Raw genomic sequence first — 25,861 nt, forward strand, 5'->3', positions numbered from 1 at the left:
AAACTTCACTACACCCCAACACCAAAACTAACTAAACATAGCTTTGCACAACAGCACACGGCAGCTACCGACCAGAAAGCACCCCCCAAGCTCAGCGAACAGTGTTAACCGAACTGAAGCTGCCAACAGCACATCATAGCCCTCCTGCACTTAACCCGCTTGTTCCCACTAACTCAACCCCCACCCCCTTTTCTTTTCAGATCCGCCAGAGCACCAGGAGACTACTCTGGTGTTAACAGTGCGTGGTACAAATATTCTTTAACATTAACATAAACTCTTAAGCTGAGGGAGCCACACGGGGTCACACGAAAGGTCAAGAATCTAGTAGAGGAAGACTAGATGGGCCTTCCTCGCAAGAGCAATCTCTATCGCCAATTCTGCCATAACACTCTCTTGCTTTTACTTTACTTGTTTAATTAGGTAAAGGAGAACAGCATGGGCAAATGTTCCAACATACAGGCATCTTCCGGTTTACTTATATAAGCACAAATTGAATGGTTTTATCCAGACATCAGTTTATACCTACATTTGTACCATCACTCAGGCTTGAACTCCAAATTAACGCATGAAAGTGTTTTGAAAAGGCAGACCTACTTCTATTGAAAGATCATTCTCATTCCCAGACAATATCTTTACCTCATGCTGTCACCTGGCGACTCGGTAAAGAGGATGGATTCCAGCATGCACAATTGCATGCGCATGGAGTGCCTTGAACAAAAGCTGCTACCTTTCTTAAAGAAAAGTAACATGGACTTGTACCACTGCCTTTTTGTAAATACATTTTTGGTGTGCCATCTGTCAAGGGTTACTCTTGAGTGGCTGAGTTGTTGTCGATAATTGGTTTACTTTGAGTTGATCAGGGTTCCTGGCTGCGTACTAGTTTGTTAATCTACTTTCTGAATTGAACTAATTGTGGATACAAAGGATTTGAGTGAGATACAGGAGACGAAAACCTGCATACAATATAACAAATGTTTATTTTTTGCCCGACGCCCGTGTGTTTATTCGGAGAGTCGTAAGTGGGCATATTTTGGATGAGGACAGTGAGCACATAGCACATAGCACATTCTTTGGCCTTAATACAGTTTAGTCGGTACCTTTTATACACTTTAGGTCTGCTCTACATCCCTAAACACATAGTCATCAAAAGGAGGCGCATATTTCACAAAACAAAGGCCCTTATCGTGGAACGTGAACCATATAACCATCCATTTTGGGATTGACTACCTCATCTTTGGGCAAAGCCCATATTTTCTGAAGTGTGCATGCACCCAATCTTTCAAGTCATTGAACAAATCTAGTAATTTGGGATTGCTGTGGCACAGTAACTTGCCGCCTATCTACAGTAGCGAGTACGCCTTTGTTATGCTAGCAGCCATAATTTTGTAGATCTTAACATTTGCATTCTCCTCATCCAATGCATCAAAGGTCTTTGCCTATTGCCACTGGTTCCACCAATACTACCTGTGGAGCCGTCTGTGCCTAGACATGGTTTACTTCATTGAGCAATAACTAAAAGACTTCTAATTATTAGTACAGTGGAATCAATGCAGAAGTGGCTGCAACAGTTTCTTCCTTAAGTCCTTCCATACCAGGTTGCTAATCTGATGTCTCATTCTTGTATTGCAATGCAATGTAATTACTCTACTTGTAGTGACCAAGTTATTATATATATATATATATATATATATATATATATATATATATATATATATATATATATATATATATATATATATATATATATATATATATATATATATATATAGTGGTTGAGAATAATATTGGCTTTTGTTTGCATAGTTTAGTCAGTCAGGTTTCCATTATTAAAAAAAGTACATCAGTTATGATGATCCAGCAACATGCCATGAATGTCTCCTTTGGCATTTACTGATGTTACATTCATTTGCATGTAGCCAAGTGATACATTTTACAGTTAGTTAGAAATGGGTTGTAAATTAATCTAGTCTTTAAGTATTGTGGATGTTATTTGAGTGAAATGTTCGCAAATTGTGTGATCTAAAGCAATGACTTTGTATGTGGGGGCCAGCGTGTATGTATTGGGCGTTATGAAGGTACATTCCTTGGCTGTATGTGTAAACCCGTTGGCTACTGGAGCTCTAAGGCGATCTCTAGAGCTATTTTAAGCACACTTATGGTGTTAGTGCCCTGATCCATGCCAGACATCTGTTAAAAAAAAGTCCCTTTCTCTAACATCGCAGGATACCCTGCTGAATTTAATGTTTAGCAGGAATAAAATGTTTAAAAGTTGCCTCTACGCACGCATTCAAGTATTAACTCAAAAGTAAAAAAAAATGTGTTGGCCCAATTAGAGAAAAAAACAGCGGCGTAGCCACCACGGTCCTCATCGGACTCGTAGGTAAATCGCCTAAAAACATAGTGAACTATCTTTTATTGAAAAACATTCTGTACATGTATTGTGTTGCTGTCTTTAAAAGACTGTCATGTTTTTTTCTTATGAAGGTTGCTGCTTTTGGAGGGGGGTCCTGGATCCCCTTCCTGTTTACTTGGTAGCAAGCACATTGTATCTTGGGGCTTTGAAGACATGTTACCTGCACCTGACAGTAACAGTGGCTCAAGTAATGAGAACAAAGGTAAGTGTTACATTTTTTTGATAATCTCTTGTAAAGTGCTGCACTTGATTTGTTGCATTTTGATTTGTCGAATTAATGGTACTTTCCCGTCTGGCAAGTGGTTAATACAATGTTACTGTCTTATATTTCTTTTAAGGATGAACCTGTTTTGGCTACATTGCAAAGGAAATGGGAATATTTCACTGCAGAAAACACCGTTTATGTGCCTTTTTAATATAACCAAACGCATCCTCCCCATTTACATGTAGAATCGTTTCTGACATCCCATTTTCCAAGTTGGAGACAAGTAGTTTTTGTTTTCACAAATTGTTAGAATTGGTGGGTTGCATGTACATCCAAACCAGTCAGATTGTTTGATCCGTGCACCCTCAATGGAGAAGGCTCTGGAGATCACTGTAACTGCCTAGATACCATATCTGACCTGGGTTCTTAGTTAACCTCCACATATCTTTACAGGGGAATCTATTAGGGTTTGTTTTAGGAACAGCAAACAGTTATATTGTCTCCCTTTCCCCTCAGTGATTGACTTTTTTTGGGGGGGACTGGCTGTTGTGGTAAATCGGTCTCAGGAGGCAGACAAGAGGTCATGTCAACAATTGTGTTTTATTAATGCAAGAGAAGGTGGCCAATTCTTTCCCTATGTCTAACATGGATGTTGGTCCAATCCAAAAGAAAAGAATACATGGCACTCGTCAGTAAGTCTTGCGAACCGAACACAGTCCTTCGTCCCAAAAGCCTACTCGGATTGATGTGATCACTGCGACTGTCATAATTACGACGGCCGAAAATGCCGACTTTTTTTTTTTTAAACCCCTTTGCAGCACATATATATGCGGGGGAAACCCCCCACAGCCACCCATATTAATATTAAAACATATACCCTAAAAAGAAGTCGGCATTTAAGGCCGTCGTAATTGCAAGGGCGACATTTTGGGCCATTACCGCCTAATCTAACCTGCGTGCTAACCCTACCAGTAATAAGCAGCAAAAACATAAATTCGACCAGAACACGTCTCCAAAGGGTTCCCCTTCTCAATGTCTGAAATGGTGGCTAGCAACAATCAGAGCAGTTTTTATTGATCTGTGACTCCATGGAGGGCGAAGTGTGCATTGCAAAGATCGATTAATGAACAATGACATCTGGTCAGGCAAAACATGTTCTCCTTTGACCAGTCTTCTGGAGCTGCCGGCTCTTAATGCTTTGGAAATCAATTTTTTCTGATATCAGTTAGTGGGAGAAGGCAAACGAACATTCACAGATTTAGTCTCACCCCTCACTGGAAATGTAGGGTGACGCATGTTCCAAAGACTAAAGGAACTCAGGATTTCATTCCACAACATGCTTTGGTCCCCTGATGCCAGAATAGGGTTGCAAACATGTGGCGTTCCAAGAACACTGGGGCCATATCTTCCCATGCGCCCACCATCCACTGTTCCTCAGTGAAGTTCCTTTGTGACGTCTCCGAACAAGTGCTTCTGTGTCTTGTGTTTCTGTGCTGAAAATGCTTTATTAGCTACATGCAGCTCTGTTTTCCAGCTGCTTCTTTTAGATTGCCCCTGTACTCACTTATGTCTGCAGGCTACTGGACCATGTATTGTCGCCTGGCTTTTCTCTTGGTTACTTCAATTCTTAGTAGACCGGTCTGTATGGTACTTAAACGGTGATCACCTATAGTTATTGATTTGGATTTCTCCATTTGTGATTTGTTTGAGTAGTAAAGTGGTTTGGTGACAGTTACCAATTTAGTGTATTCTGGTTAAACCATAACATTTCCACTTCATTGTGTGGTTCACCTCTCCTCTTCCTTCAAGCTTCTAGGTCCCCTTAACCTGGATGCCCTTCCTGACTTGTTCTACATTCCTTCATCCACCCTGCATTTGTTGCTGGACTTTTGTCACACACTCGTGCCATGTGTTTTGGTGGGATGCGTTCTGTTGTGTCCTTGTTCTGGTATAATTAGAATTGCAGGCCCCTTCTATCCCATCTCCGTGTTCTCAGGTTTGTTCGAGCTTGGTTGCAGTCCTCTTGCAGAGACCCAGGGATTTCATGTGGTTTCATGAGGTCCGTCGTGCCACGCTGCATGCAACATAGTCTCTTCTCTTTTTCTGGTATTGCCATTCTTTATCCATTATCTGCCTGTCCTTATGGTCTCTTCTCTCTTTCCACATCTCAGGACTAGATTCTTCATGCTTCAACCCGCCTTTTCCCGTTCCTCAAGCCCTGCTCTCCTATGTGTTGGCTGGAGAAGGTCTCTGGGGGGGCTATCCCTGTGGATTCACAGAGGTGATTCTCACTGTTCACGTACATTCTTTGAAGACGCTTTATTATTAATTCCATAGATGTTCAAATATGTGTACACTTCCCCTTTCTTTACTAAAAGACGAAAGGAGGGTTTTCTTGCTTATGATGTGGTTACAAAAAAATCCCTCTCTAGGCAATTGTATGCCACCAGTATAAATGTAAACCGTAAAGACAAGACTGGGTGGAGGACTTTATTTGACCTGTCAATGTATGGTTGTTTAGAAGGGCGGACTCAATTTGTGAATTAGTACTTCTGGATGCGTGCAAGCGTATTCCAAACTAGGGGCCACATCGCAAGTTTGAGGTTTTGCTGCACAAGACTAGCTCTTCCAATTTAGGATGCCCTCTGTCAAAGCTCTGCTACCAGGAATTCTCTAAAATGATGACTGCAGTTGTGGGTCCCTTGAAACCTTCCAGGTGCACATCTTGTCATATTTGCATGACTGGTGCATCTAGGCACTTCCTCTTAGGCAGTCCTGACCTCCCTACGAATCATTTTGGACTTGGGGTTTGTGCTTTGCCTTTCGATAATATCAGCTGATTGTATCTCAGTATAAGTCCCACATTGGCCTAATATGAGATGTCTCCTTGGGCAGAGTGTTTCTAACCCAATAGCGGATCAAGGAGTTAAAAGAAGTTTCCATGCAGATGTTCAGGGTCCCTCGTGCCACTGCGCTTATGTTTATGGACTACACATGAGACCCTCTATTGTGCATAGCGAGGCACTGGTCCCAAGAGACCCGGCCTCGGTCGTTCCCGGTACCAATTCAGTAGTAGGCCAAGAAATACATGAGATATATGAACAGTGGAAATTTCTGTAGTCATGGATTTGTCATTTACGAGGTGGGGCACTTCTGCTTATTGGCTCGTGCAAGCTTCACCAGGAGTTCCCGGATTATAGCGTGTCTGGTTAATGCAGTGCTGTGGATAAACCAGCTTTATTTCTTGAGAACATAGGGAGTTGCTGCCAGTAACGTCTTGTGTATAAAAAAAAAGGCTGTTTTTAATTTCACTGCTGCCCCAAACAATGCTCACCTTATTAAATAGCTCCTCCTATAGTGTCTACATAAAGTTATTATCTCAGCTTCAGATTTGAGGCACAAGTTATAAAGCAATCTCCCTCCAATCTTATCTACTTGACCACCAGTTGACCACTATCTTCTTGGCATCTATCCTTAATGCTGGGAGAGCTGGAATAGGCCCTTGTACATTGACCACTAAACGCAAGACTGGCTGGATCACTAGTCGAAGATTAAAGCCAGTTTAGAATGTCCGCCAAGTTTCTACACAGCCTGCTGGAGAACAGCAAACCAACTCCTTGCTCCCCCTCCATCTTGTAATGGGACGTGTCCACCTTCCTAATGTAAAAACTAGATAAGGAAGACAACCAAGCCACGATCTCTAATAAACCTGCATTCAAAACACTCCCAGACCTAAACCCTTAGATTTGACCTGTTCAGCTTCATGAAAGTGAAACATTGACCCACCTTGTGTACCACAACAGCTTTCCCCTGTGCCCTATGTTTGGAGGACTTGACGTCGGCCCCTCTGTGAGACCCGGTTCCAGGGCCTGATTTGAGTCCATTTAAACAATGGAACATAGCCACCAGAGAGGGGGCACTAACAGGCTCAGCAACCGCCCACAATCTTTCTTCAGCACCATAACCCCTCCAATGAGAGGTTAATCAACCTTCGATTAAATGATCCTAGCATACAGGATTGCTTGCCCCTCACATTCTTCCTTTTCCTCTGTAAATACTGGGGAGCTACATTTATTCTGGTCTTTTACAGGCAAGGTTTCAATAGACTTGCATGAAAAGTCGGGTGACGCCTCCAACTCTGAGGTAGCTTTAGTTTCATAGTCACCATAGTTACCAACCTCCTAATGGCCCAAAAAACATAGACTTAACTGATTCCCCCCCTTTTATCTGATGTTGGTTAACCACACTACCTCTCCCACCTGATAGATTGTGCATGGGTGTCGTGATTGATCATAGGCTGCTTTGATCTGTTAAAATGCTCTAACTACCATGTGTATGCTTTCTCCTGGGACCTTCAGTCCTCTTTCTACATCAGGAAGATGCATCTTCACCACCACCCCATCTTCTTAAAGTTGTTGCGAGGATGATTTTGCAGAATGCAGATATACAATGTCATAGATGTTAGTCTTTGTCTGAATTGTTGTAACAAAATTATTTCCTGTGTCGAGGTTACACCAAAGATATTTTCCAACTCATGGTTTATCTTCTCAGTTTGCCATTGAATTTAGCACAATCACTTTGAACTGGAGGCTTCCAGCCCTTTAAGATAAGTAGCAATACCCTGGAGATGGATGGGGATGCAGGTTTTAATCAAACATCAATAATTCAGACGACACGAATAACTTGGCAAAAGTTTGTCTGTTTTAATGTAAGTAATTAAAACAGGGAGTACAACAAACATCAGCAATCGCTCTATATTCAACTCTCTCCAACATTTCATTAAAAAGCTGGGTTCATAAACCCAAAATTGGTCATAGCTGATGCGCTGGCCTGCGTCATTACCAACGTCATCCTACGTGACAAACTTCTAAAACATATTGGGAAACGGGATTGGTGCTAAGCTTTGCCGCCAGGTACACTCACGGGGCCGCGACTTTGTTCTCCCTGATAATGGTGCTTGTATTTATAACATGGTACTGACTCAGTGACCTCTTGCAGGACTGTGCATCACACGAAATCCTCGCGGATCCCAGTCCTGCACGTGAGGTAAGATTATATTTCACTAATACAACACGCTGCACAACCACTCATTGCTGCACGTGTTGACTTTTCACGCATGATCGTGTTTGAGGAGACTAATACCTCCGTTTTCTTGCTCTAGGAGCCCCGACTGGCTTTTTCCAGCAACGGCCCCACACACGAATACCGGGTGGAATTATTTCCACTCAGGTAAGCTGTCTTCCCTCCATTATATTATATACATGGTACAGCTAACCATTAAGTTGACTTTTAAATTATTTCACTGGAACTCTCTCCTAAACAATATTCCCTTTCCCTGTCTACAGCACCCCCACACAGACCACGTCCTGATGAATGCCGTAGTAGACACGAGGCCCATCTAGCCCCCTGAGACGGCAGAAATACCTCGGTGTAGAAGCACCTTTTATCTACAGTGTAACATCACTGTTTGCATCTAGAACACTGTTTTTTTGTTTTGTTTTGTACTTGTTAATATGCTGTTCACTATGTTGTGACGATTACTGAATTGTCTTCGGTTCTGTTACACAAGCATTCACCGGCATCGCTGGTGTTTGCTTCTATGGTCTATATGTGTGTTACAAAAAGCAATGTTTGGTGAAAAGAAATGTTGACGCATCAATCAATCCCATTCACGATGTTTGATATAATACAGTCCAAACAATCTTTTGAGTAAGATACCATTACTTGAGTGTCTGTGTTTATTTATTTTAGACCACAGGGTACACAGGAGAGTGTGAAGGTGTTCCTTCTTTTGACCTGTTCAATTGTATTTGTGTTTGGATTAACATAGAGAAATAATTGGATAGTCAACAACAGGAGCAGCAACTAAGCCCTCCCCTAAAAATGGCTACTATGAACGTCACTAAATGTGCAACGTCCCATTGGCTACACAAACTATAGGACCCCCAACTACCTGGTCCTCTACAATTGGTTGGCTACTTACCCCCTTCAATAACCTTCCTCCTACGTGACAAGCATGTAGACCGAACAACCAGGTGCGGGTGAGCTTGTCTTCATACCAGCTTCCCACCAATTAAAAATACACTCATCACCTCAATGGTTCAGTGTCAATTAGTGCTTTGAAGTTGGCCTTGAGTTGGTACTGCCCTCTGTGATTTTTTAAGGAGTATGGGTACTGTCTGGCTTCTGTGCGTAGATGTGATCTTCTCATGCGTCCAACTTTTTTCCATCACGTGACTTGACACCATGAATTGAGCTTTTTCGTGTATTTGATTTTATTCTCCAATAGTCCTCTGACGTCTTTTGTTTTCACTTGACCTTCTTGAACAGGAGCTTCTGTTCTTTCACGTTAATTGTATCCAATGTCAGCCAATTCCAGTTCTGATGAGACCTTGGCTTTCTTGGCTTAGTGAACTCCTTAGTTGAAATATATTCTGTTTTAATTCAATTGCTTTTGTAACTGCGACACTGACCTGAGGCCTTCCTCGTTGTTCAAGACTGCTTAATACACAGTGGAAACATTCATTGTTTATTTAATCCATATGTATCTATGAGGTATATGTATATGTTGGCGCCTGCCGCGATCTAACTATTAAAAGCATTTGGCTAGTTTCATAGTTGCTTTGCTGCTTACGTTTCATTGCATCTGTACACATTTAAAATATGTTTCTTCATCATGATTGTGGCATAAGTCTCTTCATCTTGATCACAAGAAGTCACTTATCCTTGGTATTTCTGCTGTCCTTGTAAATAGTCTGCCTCTCTGGTCAGGTTATCTTTCTATCTGGTGTCGATTCAGCTTTGTATTACGTCACCATTCTTCCTGGTTATTCAGTTTCTTTTTCTCATCAGGAATCGCATTCAAATAACCCATCATATTGTCTTGGATGTAGGTATGGTTTCCTCAATGGGTACTTCACCCTCCCATATTCTCTTGGGTATAGGTATCCCTATGGGTACTGCACAGAGCCTTTGCTCTTCTTGCTGGTTTATTGGTGCAGTATACGTCACATACTTTGGTTCATACTTTTCAGGTAATGTAGGCGGGCCGGTGGAGTGGGGGTACTTGGCTCCTCCTCTACACTCCCCCCTCTGGGTGATTTATCGTCCACTCTTACATAGTCTTCTATTCCTAGACATCCTGGTCTGAAGAAGGGCCTTTTAGGGACTCATATTTTTATGACTCCCTTCAAGCATCCTGCTGTTTTCACATGCTCATCCTTGTTCCATGTCATGAGCATACATTGTCCCCTTGGACTGCAGTAGATCCATCTTCCCACATACTTCTTGTGGTCCTTTGGGTACAGGAACTTTGTTCCCTCTGGTGCATTGATACTAGCCTTCACAAAGTCTCTGATCTCTTCATCAGTCAGGTCTTTAGGCTTCCATCCTGGTTCAACATTGATCATGATCTTCATCCCTATGGCTTTCTTTGCTGTCTTCTTGCATTATGAGATTATTATCTTTATCACACAGAATCCAAGCATCACTAATAATAGCAATGCTCCAAGAAATTTTGGATATCGATCCATTGTGGAACCCAAGATAAGAGTGATCCAATCCAGCTGTCATCAGCAATGCCACCACTTCGATCATCTGTCCATGGAGTTTTGTCAGCATGCCTATGGCCTCTGTCAAGGTTCCATTCTCGTCATCGTGACAAGTTATAAAGGTGCAACATGATTCTCTAATACTCCTACGTCCCGTCCCCTTTCCTCCATACTTAGGGGACATCTCTCCGTCCTGTGGGATGGGACCGGAGCACTTTGTAAAAAGCATCCAAAAATTTTGCAAAAATGTGTCGTTCCTCTTTCTTGCGCGGGGCCCGGCACGAGGCCGTAACCCTGCCCTCCTTGGCTCCGCCCCACGCTTCACCCATCAGTCCTTTTCTCCGCTCATTTGGGACTGGACACACTTGCATCCACGGAAGATTTTCTTCCCGTTTTTCCCTCTCTGGCTCTCGCTAGCGATCGTGTACTAGTCTGTCGTTCAAACTAGACTTTCCAGATTGTTCATCGTGTCACCGACGCATCGCGAGGGCGGATCCCCATCCTCTTTGTTTAGAGTGTTTCGGTCCGGATCACCGTTGGGACTCCTGTTTTTACTGTGATTCCCTTTCGGTCCGGGCTCTTCAGCGTCGGTTAGAGCGGTGGGAGGAGGTGTTCCGACAAACTCCTTTGCATTTTCAAGCGTTCCTCCATGAAAAGAAGAGGTGCCCGGTAAGTTATTTACTTTTCAGAGCACCCCACCCGGGAGACAACTTCCTGGGTTCCTCTCAGCCCGGGAGGGACGTTGATCGCTCTGTCACCGGGGTTCGCCCGGAGGTGCCCGTTGGGCCTAATAATTATACCAGAGTTTTCTCTGAGGGTCTCCATAAGGGGCCTGTGGATACCGGAGTACACTCCGAGGCCCCTCCTGTGGGGGCTGCTTGTAGACCCAGTGCTACTGAGTTGTGTGGTACCAGAGCTTGCTCTGAGGCCCCTCTGTCGGCTTCCCTCAAAATAAGACCGGGGTTCTCCCCGAGTCCTTGGCGGGGCTTGGTGTTACCAAACGGATGTTCGAGGCCTGCGCTAGTAAGGCTGTTACCGGACCTGGGTCCGAGGTCCCTCGTACAGAGGCTAAAGTTATCAACATTTCTGAGGGGCCTGGCAAGGCCTTATCGGTGAAGGTTGTTTCTCACTGTTCCCGCTCTTGCAGCAACGCCAGATCTGTTGAGGGGGCAAAGAAGGAACGTTTTTCTTTTACCGGCAGTGCCTAGGTCCTTCCTGGGAAGGCTCATTTGGCTATTGGTATGTCGCAGAAACATTCCAGGCCGCATAGTACCGGCTCTGCCGAGGTTCCTTTCGTTTAGGCTAAAGTTAAGACCCCTGATCCATCGACGGGGACCCCTGCCTCACTTCATCATGTGCCGCAGTTCCTCTCAGGTGATGGCAAAATGGTGGCCCTTCCCGCCACGACCACGGTGGCCATTTTGGGTGCTACCCCTACAACTAAGCCATCGGCCTCAGGTGTAGGGCTTGGTTCTGTGGGTGGACATAGAGTTCCTTGGGCGCATCCCTTTCGGCCAGTTTGACTGGAGCGCTCGGATGCCCCGTCTGCACAGTGTTTCGTTGCCTGAGGGGTTGGCACCTTTGATTTATGTGAATACGTCAGTGGAGGGGCCGGTGTGGCACCCTTCCCCGTTACGTCCCTGGAATTCTCCAGCATGGGGTCTGGCATGGATTCACATGCTCATGAATATCCCCCGTCGTCAGGCTGGGAATCCTCAGTGAAGAAAAAATCAGTATCAGTTTCGTTTGATATGTCTTTTTTAGTAGTAACCAATCACTGGTCTCTGGGTCATACTACCCCAGCCAATGACTGCCCTCTCCCTAAACCCCGCCCCTGGCAGCCATCCTCAGATTTTTACCGCACCGTTGGGAGTCCTCGTGCTATAGCTCTCGAGCTTTTTCTGCATTTTGCGTTTTTTCTAAGAGTTTTATCTCTCTTTTCGGTCAATCGAGCCTCAAGCTCCACCGTTTCTACTTCCGATCAACGGGGACCTGTTTCGGAATTTTCTACACCACTCAAGGGCAAAGTTTCACCGGGTTATGCTTCTTGGAGGATTCCAGAAGATCTGAGGCCTACCTCGTGGACATGGCTCAGGACAAGGGAAGCTCGACACCCGGATCCAAGCTGTTCAGGAACTGCCCTGGATGCGGATTACAGAATGTTTTTAAGAAGGATGAGCATTCGAGATGTCTCTACTGCCTTCACAAAGACAAGACGCACTTGGAAAAGGACTGTGCGTTTTGCAAGAACCTGTTGGAACAGACTGAGGGATCGTCGGACCCGCCTTGACAGCTGGCTGGAGAAGGGCTCAGCGGGTGAGAAGAAGTCAGAGCGCTCTTCTAAGTCCTGTGAGGGCGCCCCAGTGACGGGGGCCCAACAGAAGGCAAAGCACCGCAAGTCCGTGGGCACCGGGGGCGCCGAAGGGTCGGGCTCCTTGGCTGCCAGGCAGGGCGCACTCTCACCGACGCCAACAACCACAAGCCAACGCTCTGGCTCGGGGAAGAGAAAATCAGAGAACCCGGCTAAGCTTCTGGAGAGGCCCCGGTCGATCACGAAGGGATCAGCTGAAGGGGAGCGAGGCGGTGACCCCTCCTCCAAGGTGAAGGCCTCAAGCGCGCCCAAGGTGGTGAAGGCCTTGATCCACCCATTGAAGGTCTCTATTGAGGGAGTCGCGGTGGCCCTGGCGAAGCCTGTGGAGGCTAACTCAGGGCCCAGAGTTTCCCTGCCACCACGGAGGGAATCCTCTTTTTAGCCCATCAATAAGACCCCTGTGAAGACCCCGGGGGAAAAAAGGGTGGGTGGCGGTGGCTGTCACGGACACGGATACAGCCTCTGAGGAGGAGCTGGTTGAAGTCATGAAGGGCCTCAACAAGAGGTTCGAGGAGGTCCGGTCCCACGAGGGGAAACCCGAGGAGGGAGACGAAGAGAGCGACGGTGGCGCCGACAAGACTCCCGTGGAGGAGGAGCGACCGTCACACACGTCGCAGCCAGTGCCCGAGCCTCAGGAGAACTCAGTGGTCATTTTGATGGCAATCGAAACCTTAAGCATGGAGATAAGGATGAGATTGCCCCTCACCCCGGCGGACGACCTGACAGAACCGGGCACGTCGGGAAGCCCTCCGAACAAGCGGAGGAGAGTTCACCCCTCCGCCCCCCGTGGCCGTTCCAGCCCTCACAGCCTGCTCAGCCTTCACCTCCTTCTCCTGAGCCTAGGGATGACATGAGAAGGGATAGGGCCACAGGGAGGACGGATGACGCCGACGATGGTGACGACGGGATGGGCCTTCCATCACCATTCCCTCGGGCCTCCCCGCCCGACGAAATTGGCTCCTTCCACGCCATGATTTCCAGGGCATCCAAACTTTTTCGGCTCTGCCCGGAGGAACAGAAGAAGGAAGGTTTCCTATATCAGCGGCGCGAGGCCAAGAGGAAGACTGTCCTCGTGGTACCATTGATTGACGACATCTGGGAGGAGGGACTTGCTCTCCTGAAGAACCCGTCCATGACGCCTGCCAAGAGGGACCGGTACGAGAAGAAGTACCGGGTCCGCGATTCCGCCCTGTTGTGCCTTCGGGCAGAGCCCACCCCGGATTCGGTCGTCTCAGCGGCAGCCAAGAAGGCGGCGACTGGGGCGTCATCTTCAACTTCGACCTCCCCACCGGACGGCGAGGGAAAGAAGCTAGGTGCCATGGGACGAGGAGCCATCTCGTCTGCGGTGACAATTAAGGCAGCCAACGTCCTAGTGATTGTGGCCCGCTGCGATAGGGAGCTGTGGTACAAGATCGCTCCCCTGCTGGACAAGAGGGCGGAGGCCCTGGAGATCCTACAGGAAGGTGAGGAGGCGTCGGACCACGCCATAACAGTGGCCACGGATATCACTGACATCGGATTCCGCCAGTTGGGCAACAGTGTTTGCCTTCAGCGGGGATGGCTCAAGGCAACTGATTTCCACCAGGACGTGCAAACCAGAGTTTTGGACATGCCCTTTGACGGGAACAACCTGTTTGGGAAAACAGTGGATGAGTCGCTTCAAGCCATCGACCGACACAGAGACTGTTCGGGCCTTGGGAGTGTTGCAGCAACGACGGCCGCCCTTTCGGAACTTCGGAGGCAGACAGGGCGCCTCCAAGGGATCCGGCAGAGGCTCCTCAACGTACCTCCAGGCAGCCCACTCTTCGTCGCAGGAGGCCTACCGAGGACGCGGCAAGTCAGGAGGATCTCGTTGTCGCCAAGGTGGCAAGGCCGCCTCCAAGCAGGACTCAACCGGCGTAGCATCGGGCCCCCACCTGAGCACCCCGGTGGGAGGCAGGCTGCCGAAGTTAGTCAGCGTGTGGGAGTCCAATTCCACCGACCGTTGGGTGCTGGATGCCCTGGCTCACGGGCGCACTCTCGAATTTCTAAAGAAGTGCTCCCGCATTCCTTCCGTGGGCAGGAAGGAAAATCACATCCCTCAACTACTGTTAGAAGTAAGGGCGATGGTATACTCAAGGTACTTCCTCGTCAGAAAGAAGACAGGCGGTTGGCGCCCCATCCTGGACCTTCAGCGGTTAAACAAATACATCAAGGCGCAAAAGTTCAGGATGGTCACCCTCCAGCACGTGCTGGGCCAGCTGGAGGAGGGTGACTTCCTGTCGTTGTTTGACTTGGAGGATGCTTACTTCCACATACCCAGTCTAAAAGGGCCCCGAAAGTTCCTCGGATTCGTAGTCCTGGGGCGGCACTACCAATTCAAGACCCTGCCATTCGGGCTGAAGTCGGCACTCAGGGTGTTTACCAAGTCCCTCGCACCAGTGGCGGCGCGGCAGCGCCTGCGGGGGATCCACGCCTACCCCTACCTGGACGATTGGCTCATCCGTGCAAGGACAAGAGAACGTGCCGTCGAACACACAGCGGAGACCATCCTGCTTCTCATGGACCTGGGATTCTCCATCAACTACTCGAAATCCCACCTGGTCCCGTCGCAGGTCGCACTGTTTCTGGGAGCCAAGCTCGATACAGTGGCGAGATTGGCATCGCCGTCGGAGGAAAGGACGAAGGCCATCTTGGGCAAGGTGCAGCGCCTGCTGGCCACGGACGTGGCCAGGGTGAGATCCATCAAGGCCCTGCTCGGAATGATGTCCTCATGCATCTACCTGGTGCGCCTGTGCAGGCTAAGGATGCGTCCTCTACAGGAGTTCCTCGATGCCCGTTGGATACAAGCGACGGGCAGCTTCAAAGACAGGATCCCGCTCAACGAGGATTTCCACCAAGCGATACGATGGTGGGGCACCCGAGCGCATCTCGTGGCGGGCAAGGACTTTCAGACCCCGGTACATCAGGAGACGGTGACGACGGACGCCTCCCTGGATGGGGAGCGCACATCGGAGATCTGCATGCGAGAGGCCTTTGGCTCCCGGAGGAGTGGTCACTCCACATAAACATCCTGGAGCTCCGAGCCATATCCTGGGCCCTCAGGTCGTTACTCCTGTCCCTCAAGGGTAAGGTGGTGAGGGTCTTCACCGACAACATCACCACAATGTTCTACATGGCCCAGGATCTGTGGCACTGGGCTGTCGCCCAGGGGATGTTTCTGGTGCCTTTCCATCTAGTAGGAATAAAGAACGTCATCGCTGACTCATTCGGCAGGGAGCTGCGCTCGTGCCACTAGTGGGAGCTGCGTCAGGATCAAGGGAACGATTTTTCCAACGATGGGGCAAACCCCAGATTGACCTGTTTGCGACGGCGACGAACTCCAAGTGCCCGAGGTGCGCCAGCAGGTTTCCCCAGCCGAGGAGCATGGGCGATGCTTTCTCGTTCCCCTGGGACGACCTGTCCTGTATGCGTTCCCCCCCGTTTCCGTTGCTGCTCTGACTTGTCAACCAACTCAAGAGGTCCCGGTGCAGGATGATCCTCGTTGCACCGGCGTGGCCGAGACAGATCTGGTTCCCGGACCTTCTGTACTTGTCAGCGTCCCCCCAGTCCGACTGTCGAAGGACGCAGATGTTCTTTCCAAAGAAGGAGGCACCATCCTCCATCACAACCCGGAATCGCTGAACTGGCTGGCCTGGCTCCTGCAGCACTAGAGTTTGGAGGGTACGATATCCCAGCGGACTGCAAGGAGGTGCTTGCAAAGGCCAGGGCGTCCTCAACTCTAAAGTGCTACAGACAAGTGGAAGAGGTTCTCTGTCTGGTGCCGTGCACAGATTAAGCCTCTGCGTATTACGCCCCCTCAAGTGCTGCTGTACCTGCTGTCGCTGGCCAAGGCGGGGCTAGCTCACGCTTCAATCAAGATCCATCTTGCAGCGATTTCCCGTTACACCAAAACTACAGGACGGTCATCCCTGTGGTCTCATGGCCTGGTGAAGGAATTTATGAAGGGACTGTTCCGATCTTTCCCACCGGTGAAGGCTCCGCCCCGGCGTGGGAGCTCAACGTGGTGCTGACCAGTCTCATGGGGCCGCCATTCGAGCCTCTGCATTCAGCACCGTTGAAATTTCTGTCGTGGAAAACAGCGCTCCTTGTGGCCATCACCTCCAAACGACGAGTGGGAGAGATCCAGGCCCTATCCTGCAAGCCTCCATACTTGACTTTCCACAAGACGAGGGTGGTGCTGAGGACGCACCCCTCCTTCATGCCCAAGGTGCAGTCGGATTTCCACCTCAACGAGCCCTTGGTGTTGCCAGTTTTCTTCCGTCGCCTTCGTCGCCGCCCGAGAGGACTTTGCACTCGCTGGATGTAGCTAGAGCGCTGCAGTTCTACGTAGACCGCACAAAGAATTTTCGGAAGACATCACAGCTTTTTGTGAACTTTGGACCTGTGAATCAAGGGAATGCACTCTCGAAGGCTTCCATTTCCAGATGGCTCTCCGGCGGCATCATGCACTGTCACCGGTTGGCAAACCAACTGTTGCCCGGCCGTCCGAGAGCCCATTCGACCAGAGCGATCCCTGCTACTACGGCGTTCTTGTCCGGTGTGCCCCTGCTGGACATCTGCAGGGCTGCTACGTGGAGGTCGACGCACACCTTCACGAAGTTCTACTGTGTCGACCGGGATTCCAGGGAGGAGTCCAGAGTCGGCCAAGCAGTGCTGCGCAACCTGTTCGCCTGAAGGTGGGCCTGGTGAGTTGGTAAGAGTTGCTTAATGTTGAGTTTATGTAATGCTTTATGTTGAGCCTTGCCACCTCCTGTGGTTGTGCATGTGTATACTGCTATGTATTCTATATTAATGAGCATGTGAATCCATGCCAGACCCCATGCTGGAGAAGGAACAAGTTACTTACCTGTAACTGTTGTTCGAAGGGATTGTGTCCTCCGACGTATTCCTTATCTTTGATAGATCATCTCCCAGCTTGCTGGCCTCAGAATTTTCTTTTCAGTAGAGGGCGCTGTGCGTCGACGTCCCTCGAGCCGATGTCCCTCGACGGCCTCGTCAGCACGCGTATAAATAGACTCGCGCAGCGTCCGTTGCTCAGTTCTGTTTTTCCGCGCTTCGTGGGGCCTCGGAATATCGTTGCTCAGTTTTTCAGTCAAATATATCGATATATTCCTCGTGAATACCGACTCGTACTCGATGGCTTCCTCACCCGAACCGACGACTCTACGGTCCGGCTTCAAAAAATGTCGAGACCTTGAAGGAGCGTAAGGGGAAGCTCGAGAGAGGTAAGGCAGTTAAAACTTCTTCTAAAGTTTCCTCTACGGAGTCGAGACATTCGTCTCCTCGGCATCATAATAGACATTCTCGTGCTAGATCTCAAAGCAGTTCCCATCACTGTTCGAGATCTAAGCATTCAAAAAAGATCCCCTTCCTCGTCTTCCATTTCCCCAAAAAGGTCTCCTGTCCCACAAAACATAGCTCTCAGGCTGAGTGGGAGGAATTCAGGAAAAAGATGCTAAGTGTCTTCGAGAAAGTGGCCTCGACCCCCTCAAACTGCTGAGGGCGATACCCTGGGTGAAAGACCCGAAAAATCAAAAAGCCGCGAGTTGCAGTACCCGGCGAAAGAAGCCACTTGAGAGCGTCACAAACCTTCGAGTAAAGGCAAAGTTGCGTCTTTGACGCTGTCGTCGAGGATCCCTTCGACACATAGATCGGCGTCATCGACGCCGTTATCGAAGGGTTCTTCGACGCACAGGTCAGTCGAATCGACGCCGTCTTCGATGTCAACGTCGAGAAAGGACAAACCCACGGCCACCTCACAGCCAGTGGCCATACCCAGAGCCTCAAGCACGAGAATGTCGTGGACAACCTAGAGTAGAATCCCGATACTCTCGAGTTCGAGGCCTCTACCACCTTCCTCGACGCCTTTTTTGATGGCTTTGAAGCCTTTAACGTCTGCGTCGACGACGTTGACGTTTTCTCGGCCAATCATGACAAATCTGGCTCCTTCTGCTCTGGAAATGGGATTTATACCATTTTCAAGACCTGACCACTCCAGGGTCTTATCTTCTATTTATGAAGAAGGGGAGGATTCAGATCAGGAAAGGACTTTTGAGTTACAGGGATCTGCAACTCCTGCACTAAAAGGAATTTACCTCTGAGGAAGGTAGGTTGAAAGACCTCCATGAAACGCTACAGGAAGCAAGTGGATTGGACACTTCCCCAGAAGTGGAATTTGCCACACCAGACCCAGGGCAACATGCTGAAACCCCTTCTAGAACTTTGATGGCAAGGATAATAGAGTTTATGGGATGGTCCACACCCTCACCTGCTTTTCAGCAAGACGACCTCACAGACATCTTGGTCAAAGGTCCACAGGAGGATCCTGTAGTGCCATTTCATGCGGCATTACAAAGGAGAATATTGGCAAACTGGGAAACACCTGAGGTTATCCCAGCAGTTAACAAGAAACTATCAGCTAAATATCGGGTGTCTTCTGGTGACCCTGAATATTTATCCAAACACCCAACTCTAGAGAGTCTGGTTGTTCAGGCAGCTACTTCAGCAGGTAGTAAATCGGCTTACCCTACTGTTCCACAGGACAGGGATGATAAGAGATCTGACTCTATGGCCAAAAAAGTATTTTCCGCATGTAGCATGGCATTAAAATCCATCAATGCTACTTGTACGCTCGCAAGGTTCAGCCACACACATTGGGAGAGTGCTTCATCAGCGGCTGACTGCCTCCCAGAGGGAGAAGAAAGGGAAGCGTTTCTCAACATCATTAAGGATGGTAAGGACGCAATGTGCGAATCCCTTCAGACTGGTATCGATTCTGCTGACAGTATCAGCAGGGCCATGGTGGCAAGTATAACAACCAGGAGATTTGCTTGGTTGCGAGAAGTCTGGTTTTGCTCCAGATGTGCAAAGCAGACTCTTGAATATGCCCTTTGACGGCTCTTCTTTGTTTGGTAAGAAGGCGGACGACAGTTTAGAAAAACTACAAACATCAAAGGCAGCAATCCGTCAGACACCATATCGCCCCTCAGGAACCTCTTGGAGAGGTAAGTCCTTTCGCTTCTATTCCACATTCGGAAAGGGCAGAGGACAGCCGGTTCAAAGGGGTCAGAAGAAATTCACCCGAGGTGGACTGGGTAAAAACACAAAAGCCGCCGCAGCAGGTGCCTCTTTACCCTCGGCATCTGCATCAGCCGCCTCCAAACCGCTCTGAGGACTCTCTTCACAAAACACCAGTAGGGGGCAGGTTAACTCAACATCTGACGGAATGGCAGGCTATTACGTCAGATGCTTGGGCATTGGAGACAGTTGCCCAAGGTTACTGGCTGCCTTTTCTACGCATCCCTCAGTCATCCACCGGGGAACAGCTCTCTGAGTTCCAGATCCGCTCCTCTTGCAGGAAATTGTAGACCTGCTAGAGAAAGGTGCCGTAGCGGAGAGGAACAAGGGCTGGTACTCCCCCCTACTTTCTCATACTGAAGAAAGACGGAGGACTGAGACCTATCTTGGATTTACGAGAATTGAACAAGTTCCTCAGGAAGGACAAGTACAAGATGGTAACTCTCTCTCAGATCCTTCAGGACCTCCAGCTTCAGGACTGGCTGGTATCTCTGGACCTACAGGATGCTTATTTCAATGTGCCAATCCATCTCAAACACAGGAAATACTTGAGGTTCGCAATTGGCGGCTCTCATTATCAATTTCGAGTTCTGCCATTTGGGCTGACCTCTGCCCCGAGGGTCTTCACCAAGCTAATGTCGGTAGTGGCTGCAAGTCTAAGGAGGGAAGGGATCCACGTCTACCCCTACCTGGACGATTGGCTGATCAGAGCTGTATCTTCGGAACAAGCTCAAATCCAGCTAGATTATGTCTGCCACTTGCTTCACAGACTGGGCTTCTCCCTCAATTTAAAGAAGTCACAGATGATACCATCACAGAGACTCCAGTTCATTGGAGCGGTCCTGGACACTTCCCTGGGAAAAGCCTCGCCACCAGAGGTGAGGGCTCAAGATATTCTGCAGATGGTCACCAAGTTTCAAAATGCCCAACGTCTCCCAGCCTTTTACTTTTTGAGGTTGCTAGGCCTCATGGCATCCTGCATCTTCCTTGTGCCAGAGGCTCGCCTGAGAATGAGATCTCTTCAGTGGGCACTGAGGACTCAGTGGTCGCAATTCTCAGGGAGAATGACAGACCGCCTTCAGATTCCGGACAAGGTGGCTCGAGACCTTCAGTGGTGGGCCTGCCAGAAAAACATCTTGAAGGGGGGAACTGTTTTGGCAACCATGGCCGGAGATAACAGTAGTCACAGATGCCTCACTCACGGGGTGGGGAGCCCATACCAACGACTTGACCATCATCGGTCGTTGGTCCCCACCGGATTCCAGACTACACATCAACCTGTTAGAGCTGAGAGCAATCAGACTAGCGCTGAAAGCTTTTCTGCCATCTGTACAGGAGAAAAATGTCCTGATAATGACGGACAACACAGTGGCCATGCACTACCTCAACAAAAGAGGAGGCGTAGGATCACTACCACTGTGCAGAGAGGCAATGCAGCTCTGGTTTTGGGCTATTCAAGAAGGAATCTCTCTATCGGCAGTCCATCTAGCCGGAGAGAAGAACTTGACGGCAGGCGCTCTGAGCAGGCAGGGCACAGTCTCCCACGAGTGGGAACTAGCTCAGGAAGTCCTTCAGAAGATCTTCGCCCTTTGGGGAACCCCTCAAGTGGATCTGTTTGCCACCAGTACCAACAGAAAGTGCGATCTGTTTTGTTCAAGGGAATTTTCCCCCGAGAGGAGCTCTAGGAGACGCATTCGTAGTGGACTGGGAGTTTCCACTCCTGTACGCGTTTCCACCAGTCCCTGTCATTCCTCAAATGATCAGGAGGTTGAGAAGATTCTGGAGAACCATGATCCTAATTGCCCCAGACTGGGCCAGGAGAACGTGGTACCCGGACCTTCTGGACGTGTCCATCTGCCCTCCAATTCGTCTTCCACTCAAGGAGAATCTTCTCTCACAGAAGGGAGGTCAGGTTCTCCATCCAGACATCAGAACCCTCAACCTTCACGCCTGGCTTCTGAAAGGTTGGGATACAAGGATTGGGACCTCCCTGATGACGTCATGGAAGGCCAGCATCAAAGTCTTTATACTGCTGCCGTTGGAACAAGTTTTGCAGCTGGTGTAGAGAAGAGAATATCGACCCCTTTTCATGTGATACACATGATAACGGTGTTATCCTTTCTACTCTACTTGGCAAATTCAGGCCTTCAAGTTGGCACTATCAAGGGCTATCTCGCAGCGCTATCAATCTTCAAGCGCACTGCGAGGAACCTTCGTATTTCAAATTACCCTTAGTAATACAATTTCTAAAGGGATTAACTAATGTCTACCCTCCAAAACCTTTCCAGGTTCCTTTATGGGACTTAAATTTAGTCTTAAATTTCCTGATGGGTACTCTTTTCGAACCACTCCACTCTTGTTTGCTAAGATTTCTCACCCTTAAAACTGTCTTATTAGTGGTTTTAACATCTGCTAGAAGGGTAAGCAAATTACAAGCTCTATCTTGTAAACCCCCTCATACAATTTTTCATAAAGACAAGGTTGTCCTACAGGTGAAGCCTAATTTCCTCCCAAAGGTGGTTTCTGAATTCCACATCACTCAGAAAATTACTTTACCTTCTTTCTTTCCGCCTCCCCATCCGGAGAAAGAAGAAGAAAGACTACATAGGCTGGACCCAAGGCGGGCTTTAAGCTTTTACATCAGCAGACTTGCTAGGATTAGGCGAGCAGACCAACTGTTTGTGAGTTACTCAGGGCACAAGTTGGGACTTCTGATAAAACAAACCATTTCCAGATGGATTATTTTAGCCATCCTGGAATGTTACAAACTGGCAGGGAAAGAGCCTCCTCAAAATCTTAGGGCTCATTCAACCAGGGGTATCGCAGCCTCCTCGGCCCTCCAAAGAGGAGTCCCGGTTCGAGACATATGTGCGGCTGCCACATGGTCGTCCGCACATACCTTCACAAGATTTTACAACCTGGATTCCTCCTCCAGTCAAGAGACTAGGTTTGGCAAAGCCGGATTACATTCGGTTTGTTCCTAAAAGGAAACGTGGCGTTTTACTCCCACCTCCAATTGCACACCACTGCTATGGGAGTCTATCAAAGATAAGGAATACGTCGGAGGACACAATCCCTTCGAAGAACAAGTTACTTCTTACCTTGTAACGTTCTTTCGATGGGATGTTCCTCCGACGTATTCCTTATCGCCCTCCCATCCATCCCCGCAGTAATACTTCCCTTTTGGTTGCAGCTTACGCTCCTTCAAGGTCAATAACCAATTCATGTAAAACAACTGTTAATGTCAAAACGGAACTGAGGAACTTACGCTGCGCGAGTCTATTTATTCGCGTGGTGACGTTGGCGCCGATACAGAGGCCGTCGAGGGACATCGGCTCGAGGGACGTCGACGCGCAGCGCCCTCTACTGAAAAAAATTTCCGAGGCCAGCAAGCTGGGAGATGATATATCAAAGATAAGGAATATGTCGGAGGAACATCCCATCGAAAGAGCGTTACAAGGTAAGAAGTAACTTGTTCTTCTCCAGCATGGGTCTGGCATGGATTCACATGCGAATCCTCCCTCCTACCCCTCTGCGGCTATTCACTTGGTCATGCTGCCACTTTACGTGCTACCAAATCTGAGGATGGCTGCCAGGGGCGGGGCTTAGGGAGAGGGCAGTCATTGGCTGGGGGCAGTATGGCCCAGAGACCAGTGATTGGTTACTACTAAGAAAGACAGATCAGAAACGAAACTGATACTGATTTTTTTTCTTTACCGAGGATTCCCAGCCTGACGACGGAATATTCATGAGCATGTGAATCCATGCCAGACCCATGCTGGAGAATAACAGTTACAGGTAAGTAACTTGTTCCTTATCCTCCTCATGAGCGGCCGCCTCTGGTTCCGAAACAGTCCTCGGAGGACGCCTTTTTCGGCAAATTTCAGACGCTCATGCATACTGACCCCATGAGGGAATATTTCAAAGGGCTTTTTAGGGAGATATGTCCGCCCGTGCCTCCGGCTCCACCCGTCGTTCCGGTGGTTCTGCCGGCGCCTCCCTTGCCTACGGTGCCTTCCCCGACTCTTCTGCCTTTGCCCCCATTGTCCCCCGTGGACAAGGCAGCTCCCGACACGGCTCAGCAGGACCTGCCTGTCGGATGACGCACAGGGCGATCAGGACAACGAGGACCTGCCCCGCTCTATTAGAGCTTTTCATGACCGGGTACTGGACATGATGTGCTTTTTGGATGTTCCGGTGCCCGAGGCACCCGCTCCGCAGGAGGGTGTGCTTTCTGGGGTGTTCACCCTGTCTCCTTTAGAGCGTACCGGCCTGTTATTGCAAAAGGATGTTCTGGCCGAGGTCCGCAGGGTCTGGGAGAAGCCACACTTTGGACTTTTCGTCAATAAAACAATTGACGCACCACAGGCTGCATTCTTTGGAAGAGGTGGCCTTGCCTGCCCCCCCTCCTCCATGGTGGTGGCTGGGGCCAATTTACAGTCCAGGTCTGCAGCATCCTCTTCTACGACGGCTACTCGGGTCCTGGGAAAGGAGGATAAGCTGCTTGACTCCCTTGGGAGGAAGATTTTTGCCAATTTGGCCTTGCAGCTCCGGCAGGCCAATGCCGAACTGGTATTAGCGGGGGCTAATATGCAGATGTGGAAAGGTCTGTCGGAGTTTGAGGAGTTCATCCCAGTCGAGAAGCTGGAAGATTTTACAGCGGGATTATCCGACGACAGGGTCTTGGCCCAGGATCTCCTGGAGGCTGCAGCTCATCACGTAGACACCTCAGCTCGGGGCCTTATGCTGGGGGTTTATACCGCACGACAGGCGTGGCTGCATGCCACCAAATTTTCAAAGGAAGTACAGGACAAGGTGTTCGACCTTCCGTTTGATGGTAAGGAGCTCTTTCATTCTTCAACAGATGTAGAGCTGACCAAGACAAAGGATAGCACTCAGACGGCTAAGTCCTTGTCGGTCCTTGTTAAATATCAGTTTAAAACCCAGAGGCCGTTGTTGCAAAGTCGGCCCTCCTCTGGTTTTAGAGGCTTCCTAGATGGGAAATCTCAGAGTGGATACCCCTTCGGGGAATAACCTCCGGAGGTAACAACGGACTTGGTTTTTCTCCCGCTCCTCAGCCTCCTCCTCAGGTTCAGGTGGCAACACCACTGAAAAACCTACAAAATTAGGGTTCTCAGTGTTCGCACGAGACCCCGGTGGGAGGGCGCATTGCGTCTTATTGGGAGGCATGGCAGACCATCACCGAAGACAGGTGGGGTCTCGTCAGTCGCTCGGGCTGGCTTCCGCTTACCCCTACCCCCTACCCTACCCTTCAACCTTCCTTTACATCTGTCGGGATCGCCCTCCCTGAAAGCCGAGGTTCAGAAACTGCTGGACCTCAGAGCTGTAGAACCCATTCCCCTCGGGGAGCAAGTGGAGGGCTTCTACTCCCGGCTGTTTACGGTGCCCAAACCCAACCAGGCTGGCCTGCGCACCATCCTAGACCTTTCCCAGTTCAATCTTTTCCTACCCCAAGAGAAATTCAAGATGATCACGCCCAGCCAGATACGGTCTTGGTTGCAGATGGGCGATTGGCTCAGTGTGGTGGACCTTCAGGATGCGTACATGCATATTCTGATTTGGAATCCACACAGGAGATAACTGTTTCTCTTTGGGAGAGGAGCACTTCCAGTTTCAAGTGCTTCCTTTTGGCCTCAGCTCTGCCCCACGTGTCTTCACGAAGATGTCGGAGATTGCGGCCTATCTTCGTCTGCAGGGTATCCATGTGTATCCGTATTTGGACGCCTGGCTCTTACACAGTCCTTGCCGGTTGAAATCCGCATGCAATCTTCAGTCTCTCCTTCATCTCCTGTTCCATCTTGGGCTGTCGGTGAACTGGCGGAAATCTACTATGACGGTCTTGCAGGACCTGATTTTCCTGGGTTTTTGCTGGAACACGATGAACTGCAGAGTGTACCTGACCGGGGACAGAATGGCGGATCTGTTGGCCACGTGTCAGATGTTTGCGCAGTCGGAGAGCATGTCGGCCTGGTGGTTCCAGAGGCTTCTGGGCCTCATGCGTGTTGGCTCTTCCTCTTGCTCGTCTCAAGATGAGGCAGACTCAGATGGCTCTTCGGAGTTCTTGGCGTCAGGCTGTGGACCCGGACTCCAAGCTGATAATGATTCCGGCTTCCATGAGTGGACCTGGAATGGTGGTCATCTCTCAGCAACCTGTTGGTGGGTGCGGGGTTCCAGGACCCAGC

General features: G+C 49.0%; 1 protein-coding gene across 8 annotated transcripts in view; it reads left to right on the top strand.

The window, feature by feature from the left end:
- HECTD4 (HECT domain E3 ubiquitin protein ligase 4) overlaps positions 1-25,861 on the top strand; it is a 4,298,785-nt gene that overhangs the window by 118,357 nt on the left and 4,154,567 nt on the right. For all 8 annotated transcript variants that reach the window (XM_069619495.1, XM_069619492.1, XM_069619493.1 and 5 more), the window contains exon 4: positions 2,485-2,615. In XM_069619495.1, the coding sequence (XP_069475596.1) occupies positions 2,485-2,615 (131 nt within the window). The remainder of the gene's footprint in view (positions 1-2,484; positions 2,616-25,861) is intronic.

This window comes from Ambystoma mexicanum, chromosome 10, assembly GCF_040938575.1.
Source record: "Ambystoma mexicanum isolate Mex_15411 chromosome 10, UKY_AmexF1_1, whole genome shotgun sequence".
Classification (NCBI taxonomy): Eukaryota; Metazoa; Chordata; class Amphibia; order Caudata; family Ambystomatidae; genus Ambystoma; species Ambystoma mexicanum.